Source organism: Pectinophora gossypiella, chromosome 6 (genome assembly GCF_024362695.1).
Source record: "Pectinophora gossypiella chromosome 6, ilPecGoss1.1, whole genome shotgun sequence".
NCBI classification, from domain to species: domain Eukaryota; kingdom Metazoa; phylum Arthropoda; class Insecta; order Lepidoptera; family Gelechiidae; genus Pectinophora; species Pectinophora gossypiella.
Window position 1 is genome coordinate 3138259 of NC_065409.1, and position 25805 is coordinate 3164063.

Sequence of the window (25805 nt, forward strand, 5' to 3'; positions counted from 1 at the left end):
CAACAGGCCTGAGGGTGCCCAGTTGGGCGCGAACATCGGCTCAGGGCGTCGTCAAATCAAATCAAATCAATCGTCTGAGAGGAAACATATTTAAAAGAATTAATCGACCCTATTGCGTCTATAGCGATAAGCGCTGATTGAGGGAAATCGTCGACCACGCCGGCGGGGTCATTAATAGGTACCACATAGGTACAAATTTGTTTTTTTCGTCAATAATTATGTCGTACAAGTTGTCTCATGATTTTCCAATAACTAAAAATCGACAATGACACCAAAAAAATGAGTAGTAGCAATGAACAATAACTATCGCAATCACACCAAATCTGCCTTACAATAATTGATTGCTATATTTAATGTGATCACATACGAGCACTAAGATATGGAAACACGTTGTAAATAGTGTCACACGCCTTCAAGTCTCACTTCTAGTCAGGCCCGGACTGCCTATAGAGCAGTCCCGCATGTGGTGCAACCGTTCCGGCCAAGTAGTTAATGCCATCTGCGGCAAATCTACAATAAGTCACGTCAAAAAAAAAAAAGGTGCAACCGTCACCAGCGGTGGTAGAACCCATGGTATAACAAAACCAGGTATGCACAAAACTGACAGCCAACATTTCAAGGTTAGCCGCGCTGACGTCATCTCACCCTCGGTTGGCATTTTGTAAAAAAAAAAATACATTATCCACGACTAATATTTTTAATTTACTAATATAAAAAAAATATACACGCGACAAGTGACAGTAATTAAGTACGTTAGTAATTCGCTAAATTTTAAGTCCTTGGAATGTTGGAGATCAGATACCAATTTAATGGTAATACTTACGTCATCAAACTGCTAGAAAATGGTGGCTTTTCATAGCATAGAGCATAGCTGGTTTTCTCATACCATGGTGGAACCCACACGGGGTCACATGGTTTCCTGGTGTCTCAAATACCCGGGTCGGTTTCGGGTCTCAGTCCGGCCCTGCTTTTAGTACAGTACAGTAGCCAGTCTTCATAGAACGGGACCCAATGCGACAACTATAAACGATAAAGGAAAATCACACTAATTTATTAACACTGTTTGCAAAAAAAATATGCACACCAAGCCTGTTCTACGAAGATTCTTCATAGATTGTACACTTATCATATATCATACACAGATAGCTTTAAAACAAAGATAAACATGCCACATTGACACAATAAAATCTCATTTTTATAAAGTTTTTTTTTTACATAGACAATTCATAACAGAAAAAAATAGTTTTACGGATATTGTGGTTTCTTATCGCTACTCTGTTTCGTTTATGCAAAGCAAAGTTCATTGACTTATCCATAAAAAAAAACTCTAATTATAACTTAGAATAATTTCAGACTTTTTTTACTCTAACAATACTATAGTTTAAAGTCCATTTTCATATTTAGAGTTTTTGTTCCTTACTTTGACGTACCGTTTATTCTACACGCACATGTATTTTATCACAGTTCTGTTTCTTTTTATCGACTTAAAAAAGGAGGAGGTTTTCAATTCGACCGTATATTTTTTTTATAATTTTCACCTATTTAGTTATCAGAATTTCACAATTTATGTTTGACCTAGGAAACCCCATTATATTAAGACAGGTATATTATATTATAAATATATAAGTAAACAGACGTCCACAGACTAATGTTATATTTGTGTTGTCCTGTAGGAGAGCGGGCAGCGCGAGGTAATGTTCACCGCTGAACCCGCACTTTATCTACCGTCTGATGACATTGTACTAAATACTATTTTACTCACTAATTTATCACCATACTAATCTCTAAAATCTTTAGTATCTCTTTTCAATACTTCTGAAAGAAGATTATTATAGATATTGGCATTTAGAAATGTTGTGTTATATAATTAACATAAGCTCACGACTATATTCTAATTGGGGTAGTCAGAGGTACATTCATCACAAGATGAAAGTACCCACACTTCACCGAGCTTACAGTGGCATCTACATAATGTATTTTACTATTTTACTCTTGACAAACAAAGTACTTTACAGAAATATAAATTATATTTATTACAGTACATAACAATGGTAAAGAATTGCCAATTTCAATGGTATTACTTAATACCTAATAGTCACTTTTACAGTGACGTTTGTTCGAGAATATTAAATTGTTGTTTAATTGACGTAATACAGACAATGTCGCCAGACCGAGCATTGAGCATGAATGTATTGTGTTGATACATTACTGTATTTGTACACGCTGTTCTTCGAAAGCCTTACAACTCATACAAACTCATACAAAACACAAGGAATGTATGAGTGTAGTTGTGAAAATATTACCGTTTTGCGTTTGTACTATAAACAGCCTGTCTTATTAATAGATATAAACCTTCCTACCATCATCCGGAAGGAGCATGTATTACCAACGGCTTTGCTTGACTGTGAGCCAGTAGCAGAGGTTTAAAATTTAAAGGCCTTTAAAGAGGCAGTGGTGTAGATTCAGGTACACGCCATCTTAGGTTATTTTAAATTATACCTATCATTTTCTTATCCGCCGAAAAGGAATCGGGTAATCGATTGGCATAAAATTTATAGAACACACGTCAATTTTATGCAGAAATTTAAAAAAGAATTAAGTTGACAGCACACGTCAAAGGATTGCATATGAGCGAGATGCCTATTTTATTCGCTCGGGGTATTCATTCATTTTAAAATTAACACTTGTTAATCATCCGTCCCTTTCCTTTTCGGCGGATAAGAAAATGACGGGTATATCTTAGAATTAAATTAGGAGGCGTCTGCAGGAATCGGGGCCATTTTGTAGTTATAAATCCGTTGTAAAGCTTTCGATAACATGTTTGGGGCAAAATTCTCTAAAAATCCAGTTGAATCATCAGTGTAGTTAGAATAATTGGTGTGAGGACCGCACTTTCAGTATATCTCACTTGGAGATCACGACTCTATTTCAAAACAGGGTAGATAGTCCTCTAGTCGAACTCTTCAGTTCTTTTCACTTACTGAGTTAAATCACGAGTTGACTCAGCACAACGAGTGACTAATTTACAAAGAATGTTCTTGTGTATAAAGTTCTTTTTTATTTTATTTTCCAAAATGCCCATTGTTAGTCGCTGTTGTAAAGTGTAAAGTTGTCCGTGTAAAGTCATCAGATCATTGGCTGCGTCATGCGAAAGTATTTAGTCCAAAGCCTGAAGTATTATATAGTGAGATTGTAAAGTCTTTTCTTTTCCGCTTTGTAAGTTGTAATGTGTCGATGTGCATTGGCATTCCACGGGCATGGTGCGGTGTATGTTGGTGGTTGTAATGCGCCGTTTGGTTGTAGATCGTGCCGAACCTCGTGAGGATACTGAAGAACCTCATTCTCGCCGGCTACTCGCCCGAGCATGACGTCAGCGGGGTGTCGGATCCATTCCTTCAGGTAATTTACTTTTGCTTCAGAATTTATTTATTTATAAAAAAGGTACACCAACAGCTTATATAATAAAACATTAAATAAAATAAAAGTTACATCAGGAATTAGACTAAAAAAATAAAAATAGAATTTTGACTATAGGCAGTTTTGCATATAAACGAAGTTTTGAAAGCAAAATTTCATATTACATGGAAGTCATCACTGTTGAATAAATTCTAGTAAACACAGAATGTCGCATGGACCTTTCAAAGTCTGCATTATATTTGTATATCTTTGCTTTGGAGCCTTTTCTGTTGTAACCACAGAATTATCAGTTATAGGTAGATTTAAATGCCTAAGTTTTACAGTAAAGTAACAGATATCCACAATATGCTTCGCGAAGTTCAATTGAAGCTCAAAATTTTGTCTCCGAAACAGCTCCCACCTTTACACCACCACTAAAACAAAAGAAAATTTCAGGTGAAAATCCTCCGTCTACTCCGGATACTCGGCAAAAACGACGCCGAAGCGTCGGAAGCGATGAACGACATCCTCGCCCAGGTCGCCACCAACACTGAAACATCCAAGAACGTCGGCAACACCATCTTATACGAGACAGTCTTATCCATCATGGACATAAAATCGGAGTCCAGTCTCAGAGTACTCGCTGTCAATATTCTAGGACGGTTCCTCCTGAATAATGACAAGAATATCCGTTACGTCGCCCTGAATACTCTGCTTAGGACTGTGCACGTCGATACGTCTGCTGTGCAAAGGCATAGGACTACTATTCTGGAGTGTTTGAAGGTAATATTTTTATTTTCATGGTATGAAAAACCAGGTTTGCTCAAAAGTGACAGCTAACATTTCAATGTTAGCCCAGCTGACGCCGCGCCGTTGCCAGTTTATAAAAAATAAATTACCCACGACCAACGGTTTTAATTTACTTTAATTAAGGCAATTTTGAACTTTTAGTAAAAGATTTTCTTACACTTTTAATGATATTTATATATGTGACAAGTAATTTTCAATAATATAATTTACGTCCTTGGAATGTTGGAGATATATCAATTTAATGGTAACACAGTGGTAACGCTACGTCATCAAACGGTTAGCAATGGCCACTTTTAATAGGATTGAGCATACCTAGTTTTGTTTATACCATGGTTTTTTAATGTTATGAATATGTTTTACTTATTATAATTATAAATAATTTTACTCAATATATTGTATAGTGATAACGTTGCATAGTTTTAAAAATGACAGATCACTAATTGTTCTTGAGGAATTACGACTTCAGGAAGTATTAGAAATAAAATGTAAAATCGGAGTATAAAATCAACGTCTTCACTGAATTCAGTGAAATGTGAAAGTACAAGTGAAAGGGGTTGCGGGGGGAGGAACAATGTCAACTTAGCGCCTATTAAATAAAAATGGCAATCCGTCTTCTTCCTGTCGGGATTAATAAATATGAAAAGGCGTCGATCCCCAACACTAATTAAAAGTCCACGCGGCTTTGATCAAGTAATTGAATGGGACACGATCCTTTGCTAGTTTCCTTATTTATATTTACTGTAAGTCGCTTACAACCGCTGTTAAGCGGTTGGTGCCAACCAGTGATGTGTCGGTCCCGGGAATATTCCCGTCGTAAAACTCTTTAATAGTCAGGGCACAGGCTGCTTTTCTTGTTCAAATTACACTTTCTTGTACTCTCGTTTTATCTGCTTAAAGGTAAGGTATTAAAGCTGTTTTGCCATATGCTTTTCGCCGTTTTACTACCGGGAATGCATTCAGCAAGGAAACTTTGGCCGATATCCCTCAATTCTCTGCTATTCCTGCATCTTAACCTCGATACTAACTTCACATCTGTCCCTTTCAGGACCCGGACGTGTCAATCCGGAGACGAGCGATGGAGTTATCCTTCGCGTTAGTTAACAGCAGCAACATCCGTAGTATGATGAAGGAACTCTTAGTGTTTCTAGAACGTTCCGACGCCGAGTTCAAGGCACACTGTTCCAGCGCCATGGTCCTGGCCGCGGAGAGATACGCGCCCTCCAGCAAGTGGCACCTCGACACGCTGTTCCGTGTCTTCCTGAAGGTAATATCATAGAATAATATTACATTGGTACCAATTCGAGCAACATGATTTATTTTTTATTACAGTGTAACCTTTTTTTTTTTGTAACGAAGGGGAAATCCTCATGGATACCTCGCCACCCGGGGGAGCGACGAGGTTATGTCGGACTCCTACCGACTAAAACCCCTCCGATGGCCCTCTGCTGTGCATGTCGGGGAGCTCCGGGATCTCTGTTGAACGCACCGGTGCTCCCCTCGCACTTGCTTTCACTAAAGCGCGTCCCGGGGTAGATCCCCACCCCTACGCCATCCCAGTTTTACGGCGATGCGAGGCCATATCGCATTGCCGTCCATCCCGGAGATCGTGTGTTGAGTGGTTCGGGCCCCCGCCCTTACCACTCACGATCCCCAGTGTCCCCTTTCAGTCGCCTCTTACGACAGGCAGGGGGTACCGTAGCCCTATTCTTGCGCCCGGAACTACAGGGCGGTATTACAGTGTAACCTAATGCGTTGTATAGCGAGAAAACAATATAAAAAACTAATACAACAAAAATAAACAATGAATGAAAAAAAAATAAGACTATAAATAACAAGAAAAACACAAAAAAATATACAATTTCAAAATTAAAAAATGAACGAAGTAGTGTATGATAATGAATCCAACTGTATCGTTTCTTAGGCGGGCAACTACCTCCGCGACGACACAGTATCGAGCACCATCCAGATAGTGTCGGCGGCGCCTGCGGAGCGGCAAGCGTACGCGGCCATGCGGCTGTGGTCCGCGCTCGAGCACTGCGCCGTCTGCGGCGACGCCACTGAGAAGCAGCCGCTAGTGCAGGTAACACAAATCAGAATCATTTATTCAACGTAATTATCATGGATAAACTTGTTGAAGGTCAATGTAACATTTTTGAATTTACGTCATTTCGTAAGGTATTATGGCTGAAAAGAAGAAATGACAAGAAACTGCAACAGCAACACATCTTTTAAAAACCAATGAGGGTATACATTACAAGTTATTTAATGACTAGAGGAACACATTCAATACCAGACATTTTTATCATTTAGGTAGTCATTAATCTTATAAGAAGCTTTTTTACATAAAGTAAGCTTCACGTGAACTTTAAATTTATTTTCTGACAAATTTCTGACACACACACACAACACAATCATCATCATATTTCAACCAATTAACACAAAAAGCACGTGAGTTATACGCGGTACAGAGCACAGAGCTACGCGGTTCAACTCCGTCACTCCGGGTGAGAGCCTTCAGCGCTCCCCATTTGTCCGGCTAAGTAGGTAATGCCATCGGCGGCAAATCACAAAAAAAAACTCGACAATAAGACACGTCAATAAAAATCAAGTCCGTCACCGTTACTTTACGTTATTTCGCTCTTTATCTCCCTTCATTTTTCGCGACACATGTAGGGCTCATGCGCAACGTGATAAAGTTTTGTCACGGTAATTTTATCGATTCTGACGATATACTTGTCATTTTGTCGATTGGTGCTAATATGTGAAACGAAATAAGCCATGTCGTTCTGTTAAAATACGAACAAAAAAGCACGTGCCACGCATATTAGGGAAAAAAATCAAACATCGATTTCGACCAAATTTGTTAAATCGATCTATAATTTTATCACGTTCGCATGTTAACCCTGTTGAACACTAAACAAAATACTGCACTAAACATACACACAACCACACACTAAAACCTTCCTCTTGAATCACTTCATCCAATGGTGAAAACAGTTAATTTTGATTGCGTTCAGACATGGGGATAATGCTTTATAATATTTAGTAACAGACAATATAGTTATATACTTATGTAAGCATGCATGTATGTAAGTATTATATACATTGAGAAATGTCAACGATATTTAAAAATTTAATGAAATAACCAAAAAGCCTAATAGATGTCGCTAATAACCAAAGCCAATAAAAGTGAATACTAAGATGGAAGTGACAGACAATAAGCTTTTTACAACATTTGTTAAATGAGAAAAAAATAATAATAATTGTTTGATATCATACTAACAAAGTTTAAGAGTCTTTTACTAACACATGTGTATGGATGAAAGTTTGAATTAAATATGTTTTATTTTATAAACAGTGACGCAATTTATCGTAGCTGAAGAAATGAACGGTAATGTTATAGGTGGCAGCATGGACGATTGGTGAATACGGAGATCTGCTGGTGTCGGAGGCTAGCAGCAATATATCTATGGTCGACGAGGATGGTATCGGTAAGTAGTACTAGTTTTTTTTTATATATTCAAAGGGTTAGATGATTCATCACATAATAAGACACAAAACCAATTTATTAAAGACATCATAGAAGGGAAAATAGAAGGAAAGAGAGTAAGGGGAAAACCAAGAACTTACATGGGACAAATTAAAGAAAGGGGGAAGGTCGTGTCTTATAAAGAGTCGAAGATTGCTACACCGTCAAGAGCGTGGCTCTTAAGTTTTTGATGATGATGGTGTAAACTGCACCCACATTGTTCTTCATTATAAAGATATAGTCACAATGCATGCAGTATATTACCACAAACAAATAAAAGTTCACGGCATAAAGCACAATTATTGTAATCTAAATCGAGTTATTAACAAAATAGTAATATTAATGTACATAGTACTGTTGACGACAGGTCGACATGGCAATCGGGGCATGAGGTGAGCCGCGGAGGCGGGGTCGCCCCGCGCACCCGCGCAGTCCCCGCGGCGTCTTAGTCTTAGTGTCGCACGAGTCCGTATCGACCGCGTTTATCGATTACAATCTCGCTCACATACAATTTATTACTATTGTGTTTTAAAAATAGCTACGGTTGCATTTTCGTCGCGTGTTCAAGCAAAAAAAACCAATAATTCACTCTCAAGAAAACCAATAATTCACTCTCAAAAAGACATGGGAATGGAAAATGAAATGGAAGATTTTATTATAAAAGTCGGAGATACCAGTGACGAAGATTCTTTAAGTTTTTGTAGCGATACGTTAGATATTCAGATGAATAAATATTAACTTAAATGAAAACGTGGTATTATTTTATTCACATTTTGTTACATACATAATAAAAATATATCGATATTGAAAACGTCACGTCACTAGAGAATTGCCATGTCGACCTGTCGTCTACAGTACAGTTAGTTACACTTGATGTCGTCATGTATGTTTCTGTACAAATTCCATAAAAGTGCATTGTGTGGTGTTTCGTAAAAAGTATCTCATTTGACTAAGTTGTCCTCTTACCTATTGTACGATAAGGTGCAAAGATCCAGTCAGTTTCTTGCAAAGTATTAACTGGTAATTAACTGGTTGCACTTAAAAACCTCCTGGTTACATGTCGTTACAAAAACAGCTACAAAAACATTAATTTTATAACTAATGGTTCATAATTTCACCACTGTTTACAAATAATACTCTGGGCTCATTGACTGCACTTTTGCTCTTTGATTGTACAGTATATTCAAAGTACACTAGCACATAGCACGCTAAAAATCTAATTGTTTTAGAAGGCATTAACGAACAATCAATCAAGGAATGGTGCGGGAAGCGGTGGTTAACATTGTCAACAGACTGACGTCTTTGAACACTCGCAAACGAAAATAGATTTATTCCTCATCTCCCTAGCGATGTTTTCCTTGACCACTGGGCACGCGATAATCATTTTATGATACAGACATGATGATTAGTTTAGGCCGGGATTCAACAACTTCGCTGTAAGAAGTTTGTCGAGTCAAGCGTTCTACCAACTCTGCTATCACGGCCACAATAAAAATAATTCTATAGTTTGTATTCGAGGATGCGATAATTGTGTCGTGTCTAGTTCAAGATAAATTATGAAATTATGATTACTAAATAAAGACAGATCTAAAACATTTTCTCTTTTCCATTTTACTTATTTATGAATTTCAATCAAGAAAACCGTAATAATAGGTCAGAAATTTTAACACGTTTTTCTACCACTCGTCAATACAAAATACGAACATGGAATCCGTACTATTTATCGCGTCACAATTGCTATCCTGCAGTTACTGGATAGATAAAGTTTCTGCAACTAGGCCAAAACCTTCAAAAAGTAACTTGCATAGTGTTTCTATGACGCCACAGTGTGCTTTTCATAGAAATTCCGTAGTAATTTCGTATTTTGACGTTTAGTAAAAAGTAACTGATTTGACTAGTTGGGAACTAGCCTATTGCCGAGGGGCACTAAGAAAATAGAAGCTCTTTTCGTGTTCAGAGACGTCGATACCAACACATCAACAACCTCATAAGCACAATTGGTATCGGCACACCCCCCCACCACCTTATACTAACCCCCACCATATGTTACAGAGGACTCGTACGTTTCAGACGACTTCACGCAGCCTTCGGAGGAGTACGTCATAGACATGTACCAGAAGTTGTTGTGGTCGACGCAGTTGTCCATCACCACTAAGGAGTACCTGCTGCTGTCGCTTGCGAAACTGTCCACCAGGTTCACCACGCAGCCCAGTCAGGAGTGAGTAGCTTCCTTACGTTACATAACATAACAACACACACACACACACACCCTTCTCACACATAAACACACACACACACACGCACACCCCTCTCACACATAAACATACGCACACGCACACATCCTTCTCACACATAAACATACATACATACACACACACACACCCATGTTGATACTTTCTCCAAACCTAGAAGTTTTATTTTTGTTAAATATTTTTATGTATCGTGTTATAGTTATAATACTACTCTTAGTGCTCTGTATTCAATTCGTGTGTCCATTATGTAAATCTTAATTTGTTAATCGTAATATGGCCGCATATCTACAGCAATAATTGGTCATATTATATTGAAGGTAAAATTGTACGTGTAATATGTTGTCTTCTTCTATCGTGTGGGTTGTGAGGTGGATTACCAACCCCATCAACCCTGTTGTCAGGGTTACTATTGACCCGCCAAAGGCGTCTGACAACCGGTTCAGGTAAACCTAGCTCAAGGGAGCGGAAAGTTGCCGTTCTATACGTAATATTATTCCTTATCCTATGCTATTACTACCTGTTACCTACCACGTATATATAACGAGTGCGTTTCATGTATTCCAGCAAAATCCGGGTGATCATCGACACGTTCGGGTCTCACATCCACATCGAGCTGCAGCAGAGAGGCGTCGAGCTCTCCCAGCTTTATAGGTAATGCGGACTTTTATATTTTTTTACGGACCATATGAAAGTCATTGCCCTGTCTTTCCGATAAAAAATAAAACGAAACATATACAGTCTATATTTGTTATACTGCTGAGCACAGGCCTCACCTCAATCAATCGGAGGGGGTAAGGAGCATACTCCGCCAAACTGCTCCACTGCGGGTTGGTGGATAAAAAAGTTACCAGACACAAAAAAATATGAAAACTATACAGGGTGTTAGTGACATCGTAACGAATACTCAGGGGGATGATTCAGACCATGATTCAGGGTTAATATCAAGTGGAATTTTTCGTCGCAAAATTCATGATTTGATATCATTCATTCATGATATCAACTCCGAATCATGGTCTGAATCATCCCTCAAAGTTTTCGTTACGGTGTCAATAACACCCTGTGTATTATTGTTTAACAATGAAAGTTAGGTCAGTGAAGTTTACCACTGAGACATAGTGTGTGTGTCGGCGATTGAGGGTAACGTGTGTCCGTCGCCAGGAACTACGCGCACCTGCGGCCGGCGCTGCTGGAGCGCATGCCGCCCATGGAGCCGCCCGCCGGCGCCGCCGCTCACGACGCCGAGCCCGAGCCCGACGCGCCCGCGGACGCCGCGCACGACCACCACCACCAGGTACTGCCACCTCACAGCATTACCAACCTCATCAACCCCGCGGGCTTAGCACCGTAAGCACGCGACTGTTTCTCGCCGCGACAGAGATCATCTGTCTCTTTCTGTGCAGTACTGTGAGAGAGTGACGTGCGACGTATGTCAAGGCGGGAAAGAGTCGCACGCTTACGGTGCTAAGCCCGCTGGTGTCAGGGTTATTATTGAGCTGCCAAAGGCCCCTGAGGCTCCCATGAAAGTGACAACGATTACGCACTTACATCAGTACGTACGTAGTACTGTAATGTCCGGACCAAACTAGGGATCACAAAGTGATTTTTGTAATATGTCATAATAAGTAAACATAATACAATAGTATAATAATTGCCCGAGGACGTGATATACGATCCTGACGATCTGATTATTCTAGCCATAGAGGTGGCCAATCAGCTCCCGGCAATAAACTCTTCTGGACCCCGATACCGACCGCGCCGGTGTCGTCGAAATTTTCCCTCATTCAGCGTTTATCGCTTTCATTTAATTCAAATATAATCCTATCAGACGACGCCCTGAGCCTAGCTTCGTGCCCAACTGGGCCTCAGGCCTGTTGTCTTAACTTTTGTACCGAGTGAGCGCCCTCTACACTCCCCATTTGTCCAGCCAAGTAGTTAAGGCGATTTGCGGCAAATCTGCAAAAAGTCACGTCATTGTGGAAATGTGCCCCCATCCCCTTCAAAGAGGGGGTGAAACTTTATATAAAGATTTTCGTAATTTTGAAGGTAGGAAGCAAAATTTTGGTACATTAGGAAATGGGTGTTTTTATCCTGAATTTAACTAAAAGCTGGCGTAGTAATACATGTGTATTCTATTGCAGGACGCGCTCCTGGACCTGATCATCGGGTCGGACTCGCTGACCAACGGGGACGTGCACCCCGCGCCCGCGCCCGCCCCGCCCGCGCCCGCCAACAACAACACCTCCAGCAACGTAAGCACGACCACGCTATTTTAGTTTGACACCACTACACACCGGACACTTCATTCAAAACACCTCCTTTTACACAGACACTACACATTGACGTTATCGTACACGCGCAACAGTGTGTATGACGTCTGACGCCCATACGATTGAAGACTAAAGTAAGACCGAGAGGGGGTGAGGTAAACCTAGCTCAGCCGCTGGTGGGGTGCGGAGTTGCCGTTCTACTCTTTATTCTATGACAGCACTAAAAATATTGCCGTCCTTAACTTACTATTATTGCAAGACAGATACAGTGCTTTTGTTGTTTTTATAGCATTCACTGCTCATAAACTGCCTATATACGTCCCACTGCTGGGCACAGGCCTCCCCTCAATCAACCGGAGGGGGGTATGGAGCATACTCCACCACGCTGCTCCACTGCGGGTTGGTGCATTCACTGCTCACAAAGAGAAAATTATCTTAATTAGAAAATGGAATTGAACGTTACTTAATAATAACGTATATAGCTACGTATACGTATATAGCTTTCTGGGGGGCTAAAATGGCCACATCGAAGCAATTCATCTAAGAAAGCAATATTGCAATTTGACATTTGCGCATATAAAAGTAAGTGCGCAATGCAAACAAATTCGATGTGGCCATTTTACCCCCCGTTCAAAGTTCGAGTTCTATTTCTAATTTAGGACAAAAGAAAACTACTTGTCATAAGTTCGTCGTCATACGATGGTCCTGTCGGTATGTTCTCGACCACCATCTTGTGCACAATCTATCGATTACTACTAGATAAATATGTTTGCTCCCATTACACAGGACATCCTGGATCTGCTGAGCGGTCTGGAGTTGTCCACCCCGGTGGTGCCGGCCAGCGTGGTGAACAACAACGCGCCGCCCGCCGCGCTGCTCGACGGACTGTTCGCCGCGCCACTCGCCCAGGACACGCAGACCTCGCCTGGTACTTATAACTCGTCCACTTGTCGATACAAAATATGAACATGGAGTCCGTATTTTACAGCCATTTATCGCGTCACAATTGTTATCCTGTTGCCGATGGTCCCGGTTACAACTTACTGATGTAACTACGTAGTCGTTACTTGAGTCACGGCAGGGGCCTTTGGCGGGTCAATAATAACTCTGACATCAGGCTTGATGAGGTTGATCATCCACCTCACAACCACACGATAGAAGAATTGCTATCCTAGTTACTGGATGGATAAAGTTTCTGCAACCAGGCCAAAACCTCCAAAAAGTGTAAAAAGTAACATGCATATTCGACATTTGAATTCGTGTTTGGATCGTAGGTTGGGTAGTCCCAGGTCAAACATCATCATCATTCCGCTAGCATTATCCCGTTTTTCACATGGTCCGCTAACCTAACCTGAAGATTGGATAGGTCTGGTTTTACACAGAAACGACTGTCTGTCTTGACTTGCCAACCCGCGAAGGGAAAACCAGCCCAGTACAGGTTAGGTTAGAGGATGTTAGGTCACATACCTCCGAAAAATTATGTCTCGGGAATGTGGATTTTTTCACGATGTTTTCCTACACCGCTGAGCACGTGATAATCATTTATGATCCAAACATGAAGTCGAAAACAAATTCGGTAATCATTGGTAATTATGAAACTCTTATTATTAAATAAAGACAGATGTAAAATTGGCAGAAAACATTCTCTTTTTTCTATTAAACTTATTTATGAACTCTAATCAAAGAAAACGTAATAATAAGTCCGACATTTTATCACGTGTTTTCATGACGTCACAGTGTGCTTTTTCATACAAATTCCATGGTAATTTCGTATTTTGACGTTTAGTAAAAAATAACTGATTTGACTGGTTGGGAACTAGCCTATTGATATCACATAGTTTCCAGGATTCGTGCTCGGTTGATGGCAATAGGCTCGTCCTAAACTTAACTGGCGAGGATTGGGAGGATACAGGGTGTTAGTGACATCGTAACTAAATTCCACTTGATATTAACTCGGAATCATAGTCTGAATCACCCTCTCAGTATTCGTTACGATGTCCCTAACACCCTGTATACTGGACACAGCTGATGTGATGGTGATGCTGTTATGTCATGCATATTGTTAGTACCCCCAGCGGCCGGCGACATCCCCCCGCTGACGGCGCTGGAGCGCGGCGGCGTGCGCGTGGTGCTGCAGGCGGCGCGCGGCGGCCGCACCGCCACGCTCACCATGCGCGCGCGCACGCTCGCGCACACGCTGCACGACTTCCTGTTCCAGGCCGCCGTGCCCAGGGTCTGCGCACGCTTTCACATACCTTACGACTTGCCGCCTAGATACTGATGAACTGATACAGACACAATCAGGCCACATTAAAGCTATTCACCTTTTTGACATTAGTTGACATTGCGCACTTACGCAAGCAATATTGCAATTCCACATTTTTGCGTGTTCTTATTTAGATGAATAGCTTCCTTGTAGCCTTTTTAGTCCCAGGCGACTATATATTCATAGACAACTATACGAAATCCTTAAATGGACACGTCGTCCTAATAAAATAGATCATGATTCATGATAGACGGCGATACGGCTCACCACCTATCTCATTGTAAGATGTCGGTACTTAGTTTATCGTGCGATAAATGTACCTCTGACTAACCCAATTGGGATATAGTCGCGAACTTATGTTATGTATGACATTTATTTTACGATATGACCGGGAAAATTTACATTTATATGCGTTCAAACGCGCTCTATCTTTTTATTATAAGATAAGATATTTATTGCATTTCTGATGTTTTTACAGAGCTCTTAAAAGTAGAAGAAAGTACAAACAGGAACCCTGTGAGGGCACTACAATAACAACTTAAAATTATAAACAATGAAAATAAAAAACCAAGAATAAAAATAATAAAGATTAAGGTTAAAAAAAATAGTAACATTTACAATAATTAGTAGCTAAAAGATTCGTTAAAAAACTCCTGCAGCCTATAGAATGCTATTTCAGTTATGAATTTAGGTAATTTATTGTATATTCTAACGGACATAGAGTGAGGGCCGGAGTCTACAAATTTTAAATGGGAAGGGACTTTTCTGTGGTGTTTTTTTGTAGAGTTGCGAGGTCTTAAATTATTTGGTCGAGTATATTGGGGGAAAATTTTATTCCTAACGATTCTTCGCTTCTAGACCAAGTTTTTTATAAGTAAAATTATTCGCAGACGTTCCAGTTGGACATGATGTCTCCGTCGGGCACGGTGCTGTCCCCGCAGACAGAGATCACGCAAGTTCTCAAGATCACCAACCCATCCAAGGTGAGTAGCACACTTGCTTGTTTTGAGAATTTATAACTCTGCCACTGACCTAAGCCGATCGCTCTTTGGGTGTGTTTTAGTACGAATTCGAATAAGAAATCCTCCTCCAAGGAGTGCTCCTTGCGCGCTTCATAGAACTTCGAAAGTTGCGATTGTTTCTGTCTACGAAACGTTTGTTGCAGAACCTTGAATCATAGAATAAATAAATACAGGGTGTTAGTGACATCGTAACGAATACTGAGGGGGATGATTCAGACCATGATTCTGAGTTAATATCAAGTGGAATTTTCCGTCGAAAAAAAATCATGTTTTTTAGTTTTTTTAATTATTTTCAATTCTATACTTTTGCGATGGAAAATTCTACTTGATATTGACTCAAAATAATCAGCTGAATCATCCCTCTCAGTATTCGTTACGATGTCACTTACATCCCATATAAGTACTTACAGGTAGATATAAGTAGGTATGGGTATTAGTGACACCACCCCCGGTTCGAATTCCGGTGGGGACATATCACAAAAGCCACCTCGTGATTCTTGGTTTGGTTAGCACATTACCGGCTGATCACCTGATTGTCCGAAAGTAAGTTGATCCGTGCTTCGGACGGCACGTTAAGCTGTTAGTCCCGGTTACTACTAACTGATGTAAATACGTAGTCGTTACAAGCCTCAATAATAACCCTGACACCAGAGTAGCTGAGGTTAGTAATCCACACGATAGTCGAGCAGATCTATGGACTCGGCCTGATATATATTCATTGACGTTTCCGTATTCAGACGCCGCTGCGACTGAGGATACGAGTGTCGTACAATATCGACGGCAATCCAGTCCTGGAACAAGCGGAGGTGAACAGCTTCCCCGCCGACCTATTCAACTGACGCGGGGCCAGCCCGCCCGGCGGCTCGCTGTAGTCACTCACTCATCACGACCAGCCACCACTGGCTGACACTGACACTACCGGAACACACTGATATGTATAAGTTGAGTATGTACCGTCACGAGCACGAGCATTAATATGTATACACTTTGGTACCATGTCACATTAACTTTTTTGACAAATTGAACTGTAAGTCTCACTAAATGTCAAATATGTTAGTGCGACAGAGTCCTAAAGTGGGTACATTATATTGCTCATGACTGTACATGGGGTTATTGTCTGTAAGGGAAGCGAAAAATTTAACAATTCTTCAGAAAAACTTGACAAGAGTCAAGATTAACGCGTCGGTTTTAGAACTTTTCGATCTTTTTACCGACTTCAAAAAAGGAGGAGGTTCTCAATTCGACCGTATATTTTTTTATCATTATATCTAACTAAATGTCTCATTTAACTTATTTATGTCAGGTAACAAAGGCCCGTCTATATTTAACATTATAAAAATCAAAATACAATATAGAATTGCAACAGCTGTATATAAAGCGAAAGTTGATGGTAGGGCTGGCAGAGGAAGACCTAGAAGGACTTACATTTGTAAGTTACATTGACCAAATTGGAGATGTCCTTAGAAAAAGTTTAACACGATCTACTCTGAACCGGCGTGCGTGTATGAAGCGATTGATGAATGTGGAGGAAGCAAGAGAAGTGTGTTAGGATCGAAGCAAATGGAATTCTTTAGTCTCTGCTTACCCCGGTGGGAAATAGGCGTGAGTTTTTGCATAAAAATCAACTATGTCGACATACTATGTGGTGTATCGGTGGTGCACGGTGGCTGTCTACCGCGGTAACGGCGATACGCCCCGCATGAAGGCGTGTCTGCTAGTCGGCTCGTACACCACAAAGCATGGGACTTTCTGTAGTGACGCGACTTCAGCGGCTGCACTTTCAAGAGATTGGTCTTCGTCTTGGTGTACTCCGTGAGTATAAAATGTATGAATCTTAAAAGCCGCAGGACGTCCCGTTGTGCCAGCAGTGTTGATCTTAATAGAATGTTAGTTAATCGAGTAATTCACGAAGCTACGTGTCTATTTCCAATACAAGACAATAACCCCACAGAAGTTTGTTATTCCTGCATTAGTTTGAATCCTGAACTTATAATATATATAATTGGTCAGTTCTCTACCACGCAGGGACACCAAACTACTGAAAAACTAAGAAATTAGTCAAGTTCATCTAACTGTAAACTGTTTTATTTACGATAAACATATATAAATATTCACTCATTTCATTTTTCATTTCGCTCTGGAAATTTTCCTGCATAAACATCTTTGTTTCCTTGGCAGAGTGGAAATTCAATGTTGTATTACTTTTTCTACTTGTACTATGAATTGTAAGATTTTGTAAACTGTCTTTGTTGTTGTAAGACGGAAGCTTTGGTTTCTCGCTATAGTCTGACTGTTACTGATCTACGAATATTCTAAGAAAAACGTCAATACATTTTGTTCATCTCCATAGGTTAAATTTAGTTTTATCTTAATAATTATAAGCCTATGTACTTCACTTCCTTTTTTGCTCATTTACGTAAGCCACTAGAACTAAAAATTATATTCGTGGCTTTACAACTTGTACTGCGTGAGATTTGTTAACATTCCACTATAGGTAAGTGCATAGACTACCCTTAGGTCTGAAAACATTGGGGCCTCTGTTAGACACTGCTATATCGATTTAATTCCGTTAAATTCAAACAGAAAATCCCTGCGTTAGAAAATAACTAACATAAGGTTCTTATTTCATACAAAAAGGTGTCATTTTATACCTTCCTATAATTTTTTTACCTACATTACGCCTATTAACAATCGTTTTTCACGTAGTAAAATGACATCAGTTTAAGTAATTCTGGATACGCTTCCTAAAGTGACAATATCACCTTTCAATCACACCGCAGTTTTGGTTGAGATTGAGGACTGTAACATAACGATGTATAGAGAGATGTTAAGGGTTGTATGGAATGTGTACTTAATAAAATATAAATATATGGAAATCACTATTATAATTATTACGTGTGATAAATGGAGCTCTAGATTTCCTTCGGAGTTTGGTGTAAAAATTTAGTCAACTTTTGAAGAAGGGCTGGAGTGTGAGGTCGATTTCTATTGAATTTGAAATAAAGTCTATTTATCTGTTGTCTTCATTTTTGTTTCTGTAGTTAACACAATCTTTCAATAATAATTAAATCCCTTTACAAAGAGAAAATAAAGTATATCGTATTATATATTAAAATTACGTTGTCGACCGCAAGGATCGAGCTGTGCTCCTGCCCACATCAAGTATTTTATTTATTAAAGTATAGTCTATTTTTGCGATGTAAATCTAGTTTGGTCGTAGAACATTATTCCCATTGCATTTTGTGTTAAGAGTAGTTATTTGTGTACGAGATTCCTTACTCGCTTCGTTCAGTGCTAGGCGGTATTTATTATGTTAATTAGTCCCGTTCCTTTATCATAAGCCTTCGAGGATTTTATATTCGACTAAAATGTATATAAGTAAGAATTACACGTCTCTAAAAATGAAATAATAGATATAAATAAATATGCTAACATTTTTACTCCCGATTTTGATGTTTTGGGATATTTTAACACTTAGGCACTTAGTTTTACTTTTATTTTCGTCCTATTTATATTTTAGGTTTTATTCACTAACCACCCGCATTATTGAACTATGTAGTCGTATAAATTAGATTCCTAACGATGTGAACCACGACGGTAGCAGCACGACCTGTTAGTTTAGTCCGCTCGCGTAATCATGGAGTATATATTTTTTCTTTCCATTATGTAAAGAGAGCTTGGCAAATATATCGTAATTTGGTGCTTATTTTACTCTAATATGTATCTGATTAAATAGAAGGCCCTCCACGACGTGAGATGTTATGATTTTGTGTAAAGCTATGTGAAAGATGTACATAATGATTTATGTAAATTGGTTAATAAATATTTGAGAATGTTTATATAATCAAATATTTTGTTTTCTTTCTGCCTGTCAATATTTCTATGACCCCACAACATAAAACATTACAACATGTTATGAAAATTCACGATGATAATAGTGGACAATATTTTTTACTAAATATAAATTATACAAAATATAAATTTGATTTTATATATTTTTTTTTTAATAAAGTAGAGTAGTGATTCCCGCAATAGATTTGAAAAAGAAAACCGAACTGGAGTTTTACATTATTTGTATCAATTTAATTACCTTATATAAGAGAATACAGTACAATACAGTTATAAGAAGCAAGATATTTACATTAAAGTTACTCTATCATGGGCGTGGCGGGGGCAGGGCGGCCGCTGACACTGTTGAACAGCCTGTCTTTGATCATCTGCGCCATCAGGCCGTGGATCACCTCGATGGTAGTCTTACACGCATCTTTGGTCGCCTTGCCGAGTTTGTCTTCAGTCCGCTTCTCGTGCGGATCGGCGCCTGCCACGATAAAGCCGCCGCGGCCTGAACAATTATTATCAGATTTAATTTAAAGAAGGTTACAAAACAAAGCATATTTCTAGCTTTAAGTGCCTCACTGCTCCGCAAAAGCTTCCTTTCCTTCTTTTCCCATCCTTGTCTGTCCTGAGTGATCTCTCACTCAAAACTCACTAACAGACTCTTTCTCAAAAGCAATTGCTATTTTAAGTCAGAAGAAAATGAGGCACTGCCATGGCTCATACTGAAAAGAATCAGCCAGAAACTTCAAATAAATCAGAATAATAGAACTCACCTAAGCACACTTCACTTTGTTCCAACTTATCGGACAAGTCAAATATCTGCCCAGTAGTGTAATCGGCATTGGTGATGAGACTGGAGCTGCTAAGAGTGTTCACCCAGTATTTGTTCCACAGTGAGTCCAGCAGTCTACGGTCTAGTGAGGACTTGAAATATGACACTTCTAGGGAGTAGTACTGTTTGCAATGGACACCGAAATCTTCTATCTTGTTGAGGGGAATAGTCTGATACTCTGAAGGCTCCTCATTGGCTGGTTTGTAGCCCTGGAAAATTTAAAAAATAAATAAATTAAAGGCTGTTGTAAAAACAAGGAATTGAATTTAGAGAAACAATCAGCAAGGTGCAGGAAACAAGTTGACCTCTATAATCTCAAAATATATAAATGTTTCTACATTAATTAACTGAAACATTTTAAAAATAAAACTTGTTGCTACAAGTACAAAAATCACAAAATAATGTCTATACACACCTTAGGGTAAGTTCTAAAAGCTCCAAGACAAACTTTTCCAGCAGAGATAGTTCTGACGGGGTCGATGACGATGGCTACGAATGGCTCCTGGAAGTTCTGGTTGAGCATTTGTGTGGAGACATCAATGCCAGACAACCAGCAACCGTAGCCTGGGTGACTGTGGTACCAACCAATGGCATTCTCATGGCGGCCAACCTGCATAGTCGTAGTTAGACATTAGAACAGTGATCACAATACAAATATAGTGTGAATGTTGCTGTATTTAGAGACAGAATGTGAATAACGGTAAACAATTTTGCCCCGGAGGGCATGCTGACATGGGGAACTCAAATGAGGAGCCATTTGTCCATCAACTAGTTACTGCCATATGCAGGAAACCAATAAGTCATGTCATCAACAAACCAGCGACAAATAAACAAACCTAGAAAAAGTAGATAAATTAATAATATCTTACCACCTTACAAATAAAAAATAAACCGGGGTTGAACGTAAAAACCCAAGCAAAGTTTAGTCAAATTGTATGTAAATTGGATTCAATTTTGCTTGGCTGTCAAATATTTAAACCCACATTCATCCCTGCTTTATTTTTTATTTGTAAGGTGGTTTAAGTTTCAAATTTATCTCAGACTTTGATTATTCATAATTTGAAGGTAAAGCTGAATAGTCCTCACTTGTTTTGCAGCTTCAATATAAGCAGTCATGTACTCATAGGCTTGAGCTTGAGCGTTGACTCTGGTCTCAGTACCCTCCACTGGCAGAGCAAATGAGTCCATCACAATCATTGTGTTTGCATCCACCTTACCTGATGGAATAAACACAATTAAATATACACAAAAAGGAGTGCAGTACAAACGGCATCCTTATTCCTAACTATATTAAGAAGAGATGAAGGATGGTTAAAGAAAAACAAGTGCCAGCTTCTCTAGTCTTAATTTAAAAATAAAATTAAATAAGAATCACTTACCTAACAGCAGTCCCATAACTTCCAATGTGCCTCCAGAACGAGCATGCATAACCATCTTCAATAATGCTAAAGCAGAGATTTTTATGTCTTTGAAGAAGTGTGGACTGAAAGATAAACATTTTTTTAGCTATTGAACAAATAACTTTGCAAAAAGTGGAAAATCACAACAGAGTGCAAATCAGGGTAAAACTCAAATCCTGCCACTTATAGATTACCCTCTACCCTCCATTTACTCGCGCTGTAATGTTATATGTAAAGGGAAGGTAGATTGTAACTAAAAACTTTATATATGTGGATAGCTGACACTTACTCTTTCTCCCAGGGTTTGGCTGCAAGGATATCTTGTTGTTGTTTTTTATCATAACGATAGATTTCATCCACGCTAGACACATTTTCAATATTGTTTGCCATTACCCATGTTTTTTGCGCAATCGTAGACTGCGAATCTTGACTTGTTGAAGCCATTTTGGAACTGAAAATTTATATTTTCTAAATATTGTTCGCTTATAAAGGAAACACTGGGAAAAAATATAACCAACAAAAACAATGGCCGCTTTCCGATTTGACCAGATAGATTTGACTTTGACATTGACAGTATTTTTTTTCTATGTTACGTTCCATTTCTCGCAGCAGCGTCAAATGCCTCGGTAATCGGAACGGAACGGAATTTCTACTTACAATATGGTTTATCTCACTCACACTTACTAAGAGCCTAATTCTTTCTCACTCTTACTCATGTTATCGCTATTCCTATTCTCATTTGTTTGATATCTGTCCTTCGCTCTCTTTCATTCGTATTGGATAGTGGATTTCCCATCTTTGTCTGAAATCCAATTCTGATAAGCAAACAACCCGCCCACTGATAATCGTCCGACCAATCGCATGCATCCACATACGAGTTTTCGAGAAACTGCAATACCACAACTTGACGTGAGCTCGACCGAAATGAACGACGCAAGTTATTATCCGCGAGCGAACTTGGATCATCTTAGAAAAGTGCGCTAATGTTCACGAGATCTCTAAGCAGAGATAGCATGTCATCGTCAAGACTTTAGAACAGTTGAAAAGTGGTGTGGAGTGTTGTTTGTTTAAGTTGAAGTTTGTTATCAATATCAAGCAATGAAGATGAGCGCTCCTATAATCATCACGGTGCCTAACAACTACCTGGCGATGGACGATGTAGAATCTAAAGGGGTGGTGGACGTGGCGCCGCATCCCTCGAGGAAGCGGCGCCTCGACCACCTCTCTTGGGAAGAGAAGATGCAAAGAAAGTAAGTGCACTAGTTGATTGCGTGTCAAGTAACCATTGTAACGGGATCGCGGATCTATCAATGTTGGTTTTATGAGTAACATCTGTTACTGACAAGTTTTAAATGACCTGACTGCTGGTGCATAGATTTTTCTGATACTTTATGCTTGGAATTTGGAATAGTTTGTACCAGTTTATTATATTCAAAAATAATAAATTATTACTGTGTATTTCCTTGTATTACATCAGCATATGATTTTCCTTTAGCAACAAAGAGAGGTGTTTTCTTGCATTAATATTTTTTACCTATTTCCTTCTTTTACTACTATTCTAACACCGTAATTTCCTCTCAGGAAATTGAAGAACCGTGTGGCGGCACAGACATCTCGAGACCGGAAGAAGGCGAGAATGGACGAGATGGAGGGCAACATCAAGCAGTTGATGGACAGGAACGACAAGTTGATGAGCGAGGTGGCCAGCCTGAAGGCGTTGAACGAGAGGCTGGTGAGCGAGAACGCGGCGCTACGCAGCGCGGCGGCGGCGCGGGACGTCGCGGGGGCCCCCGGACCGGCAGAGTCCACTCCTCAGCAGAAGGAAGGGCCCCCGGCGGCGCTCCGCGCGGCGCGCCTGCTGCTGGCGATGTGTCTCCTATCGCAGACCTCCTCGCACATCTCGATTCTGAAGAGTACCTCGATACCCTCCATCAACTTGCAGACTCCCTCCTCCAAGAAATTGATGCAAGTTCTACAGGAGAGGCTCAAGATGTAAGTTAAATTTTAATAATGTTGCATTAGATTTATAGGTAATTTCATGATCACTTCAATGTATAAAGTTCCTAATGATCTCATTATGATTACAATGATAGGCCTGATACAATCAAAATGAGACAATAAGTAGGTCAAAAATTCAAAAAAATATTTATTTTTCAAAATTGGCTTACAAAGTTAGCGCTTTTTGAACGTCAGACATAATTAAATTACATATTATGTAACTAGCTGTAAAACTACTACCACATCGGAATCTGTAACGCTGAGGGAAAGACGTGGCCAGAAAACCTCCCAGCAGCAGGTACATGGTAGGTGGTGTTTTGTTGTGAAACAGGAAATCCCATGACGCCACGCGCGGGCGGGACACGCGCCGGCGCGCGCCGCGGCTGATGCAATGTTTGTGTACTTTTACTTCACATTGTCTCTGAATTGTAGTGGAGCCACGGCTATGAGTCACCTTAAAGCAAAGGTCAACACTTTAAAATGGTTGTTTCATCTCGAAAGATATGGCTTCATGATCTGACGTAAACACCTACATCTTAATGATGACGCATAGACATGACGGAATTTTAAAAGAAACCTTGATTAAATTTTAACAACTTTCTTTGATTTGTTGCAGGTCTCAGTCGGGAAGACTGGAGAGTGCCCTCAAGGAGCTCAAGTGGTGGGGCCCGCAACAGAGCACCTGGAATCCAGTGAAGGTGCAGTCGTAGACCTAAAGCACGACGTGCACAGGATACTGTCACAGCACTCGTATGCGCATCCCTACACGCCCGACATACTCGTCACACAAGACACAGTACAAATTAAAGAAGAAAATGGAAATGACAAAGGCGATATGTTCTTCGCGAGTTACGACGACACCAACGACTGCGTCACGATAGAGGTCGATTGCGAGGACCAGGTGGTGGAGGAGGTGACGCCGATCAAGGTGGAGACGGACTTCGGCACGCTCATGGACAGCGGATCCGGAGTCACTCTGGAGTGCGACATGAACTTATTGTCACCCATGAGCCTGTCTCCCAAGTCGGTGGAGGAGAACCTTCTCGGCGTGTCTCCCGCGCACACCCTCAGCTCCGACCTTGGCTACGAGTCGTTGGCCTCGCCGCTCAGCGAGCCAGAATCTATGGACCTGTCAGATTTTTGGTGCGAATCATTCTCAGAGTTATTCCCTGGCCTGGCCTAGGTCAGGGCGTCGTTCTGCGACATTCCCACCAAAGACTGACTAGTTTGTAAGCTAAACAATTATGTAGATTTAAGTTATTGAGTCAAGTTTATTTATAAGCTTAAATGACAAATTAATATATAATAATAATATATTGTTGTGTAATTTCCTTTTTTAATTTAGTTGTAAGTGTAGGGGATGTACAAACTAGTGCCGTAAATAAATAGTGTTATGTGCATATTTTGTGGTTTCATTCTATTTCTTTATTAGGTTTGCCAATACACAAAATCACATTCAACTGCACTAAAAAAAGGAAAGTCGTTTATAGAAAAACATTAAATATATTTGTTAAAATATTACAGATTCAATAAAATCATGTTTCTTAGATTACATAAATAACTATGGCTACGAAGAACTGTAACGCGCGGTTAATGTAACCCACACTCGTCTGTGTTACCAAGCTGATTAGCTAACTGAAGCGGGGAAATATGGGGACAGCTAGTGTTGCACTTAGTTGTCGATAAGTTGGTAAATTACTGGATAAACAGTATTAATAATTATCAACTAATTCTGTGAATATAGCAATCGATAGTTTTCAAAGTAGATTGCCAGAATAATGATAACATATCGATTAACTATCGACATACAGCACCAAATGCTGTTTGCGGTCCAGCTGTACAAATACAAACATATTCAAAGTCATACTAATACATCCGATATCCTTCACGACTATTAGTTTACAAGTAAATGGTTATAATCAACAGCGACCGTAACTGCCTGATAAGCGTTTGGCACTCGTTAACAATGCGATAACGTAATTGAAACACTAAAATATACATAATCGATAAACAACGTAGCAAATAACTGTACAGCACTTTACGCTAATGGAAGATACGACAACTTAACCTGTAGATTGAGTCAATTGATTATGAACAAGCGTAACATAAAAATGCACAAGAATATAAAAAATCGTCGCGCACTTTAGTCTTACAACTAAGGTATTAATTTCAAAAATTTCTAACAATATTATACTC

General features: G+C 39.7%; 3 protein-coding genes across 8 annotated transcripts in view; 2 read left to right on the plus strand and 1 right to left on the minus strand.

Moving 5' to 3' along the window:
• Positions 1-19391, plus strand: part of LOC126367305 (AP-1 complex subunit gamma-1) — a 38986-nt gene extending 19595 nt beyond the window's left edge. For 4 of the 6 annotated variants that reach the window (XM_050010760.1, XM_050010761.1, XM_050010764.1 and 1 more), the window contains exons 7-19: positions 3304-3399; positions 3853-4179; positions 5252-5470; positions 6128-6286; positions 7610-7697; positions 9788-9953; positions 10552-10638; positions 11146-11278; positions 12126-12236; positions 13041-13182; positions 14330-14487; positions 15411-15503; positions 16280-19391. In XM_050010760.1, coding sequence (XP_049866717.1) covers positions 3304-3399; positions 3853-4179; positions 5252-5470; positions 6128-6286; positions 7610-7697; positions 9788-9953; positions 10552-10638; positions 11146-11278; positions 12126-12236; positions 13041-13182; positions 14330-14487; positions 15411-15503; positions 16280-16381 — 1881 coding nt within the window. In that variant the 3' untranslated portion in view covers positions 16382-19391. The remainder of the gene's footprint in view (positions 1-3303; positions 3400-3852; positions 4180-5251; positions 5471-6127; positions 6287-7609; positions 7698-9787; positions 9954-10551; positions 10639-11145; positions 11279-12125; positions 12237-13040; positions 13183-14329; positions 14488-15410; positions 15504-16279) is intronic. The other 2 variants (XM_050010762.1, XM_050010766.1) reach the window with 1 other exon arrangement.
• A 207-nt stretch (positions 19392-19598) lies between these two features.
• LOC126367351 (COP9 signalosome complex subunit 5) lies at positions 19599-22171 on the minus strand. Its single transcript, XM_050010842.1, has 6 exons — positions 21901-22171; positions 21591-21694; positions 21298-21428; positions 20627-20821; positions 20153-20420; positions 19599-19884 (listed from the first exon to the last, which is right to left on the minus strand). Exons 1-6 carry the CDS (start codon positions 22053-22055, stop codon positions 19691-19693), a joined length of 1047 nt encoding a protein of 348 aa, XP_049866799.1. The 5' UTR covers positions 22056-22171; the 3' UTR covers positions 19599-19690.
• Positions 22172-22491: 320 nt separating this feature from the next.
• Positions 22492-24456, plus strand: LOC126367384 (X-box-binding protein 1). Its single transcript, XM_050010890.1, has 3 exons — positions 22492-22861; positions 23193-23603; positions 24226-24456. The coding sequence occupies exons 1-3, from the start codon at positions 22710-22712 to the stop codon at positions 24317-24319; spliced, it is 657 nt and encodes a 218-aa protein (XP_049866847.1). The 5' UTR covers positions 22492-22709; the 3' UTR covers positions 24320-24456.
• Positions 24457-25805: the final 1349 nt, after the last annotated feature.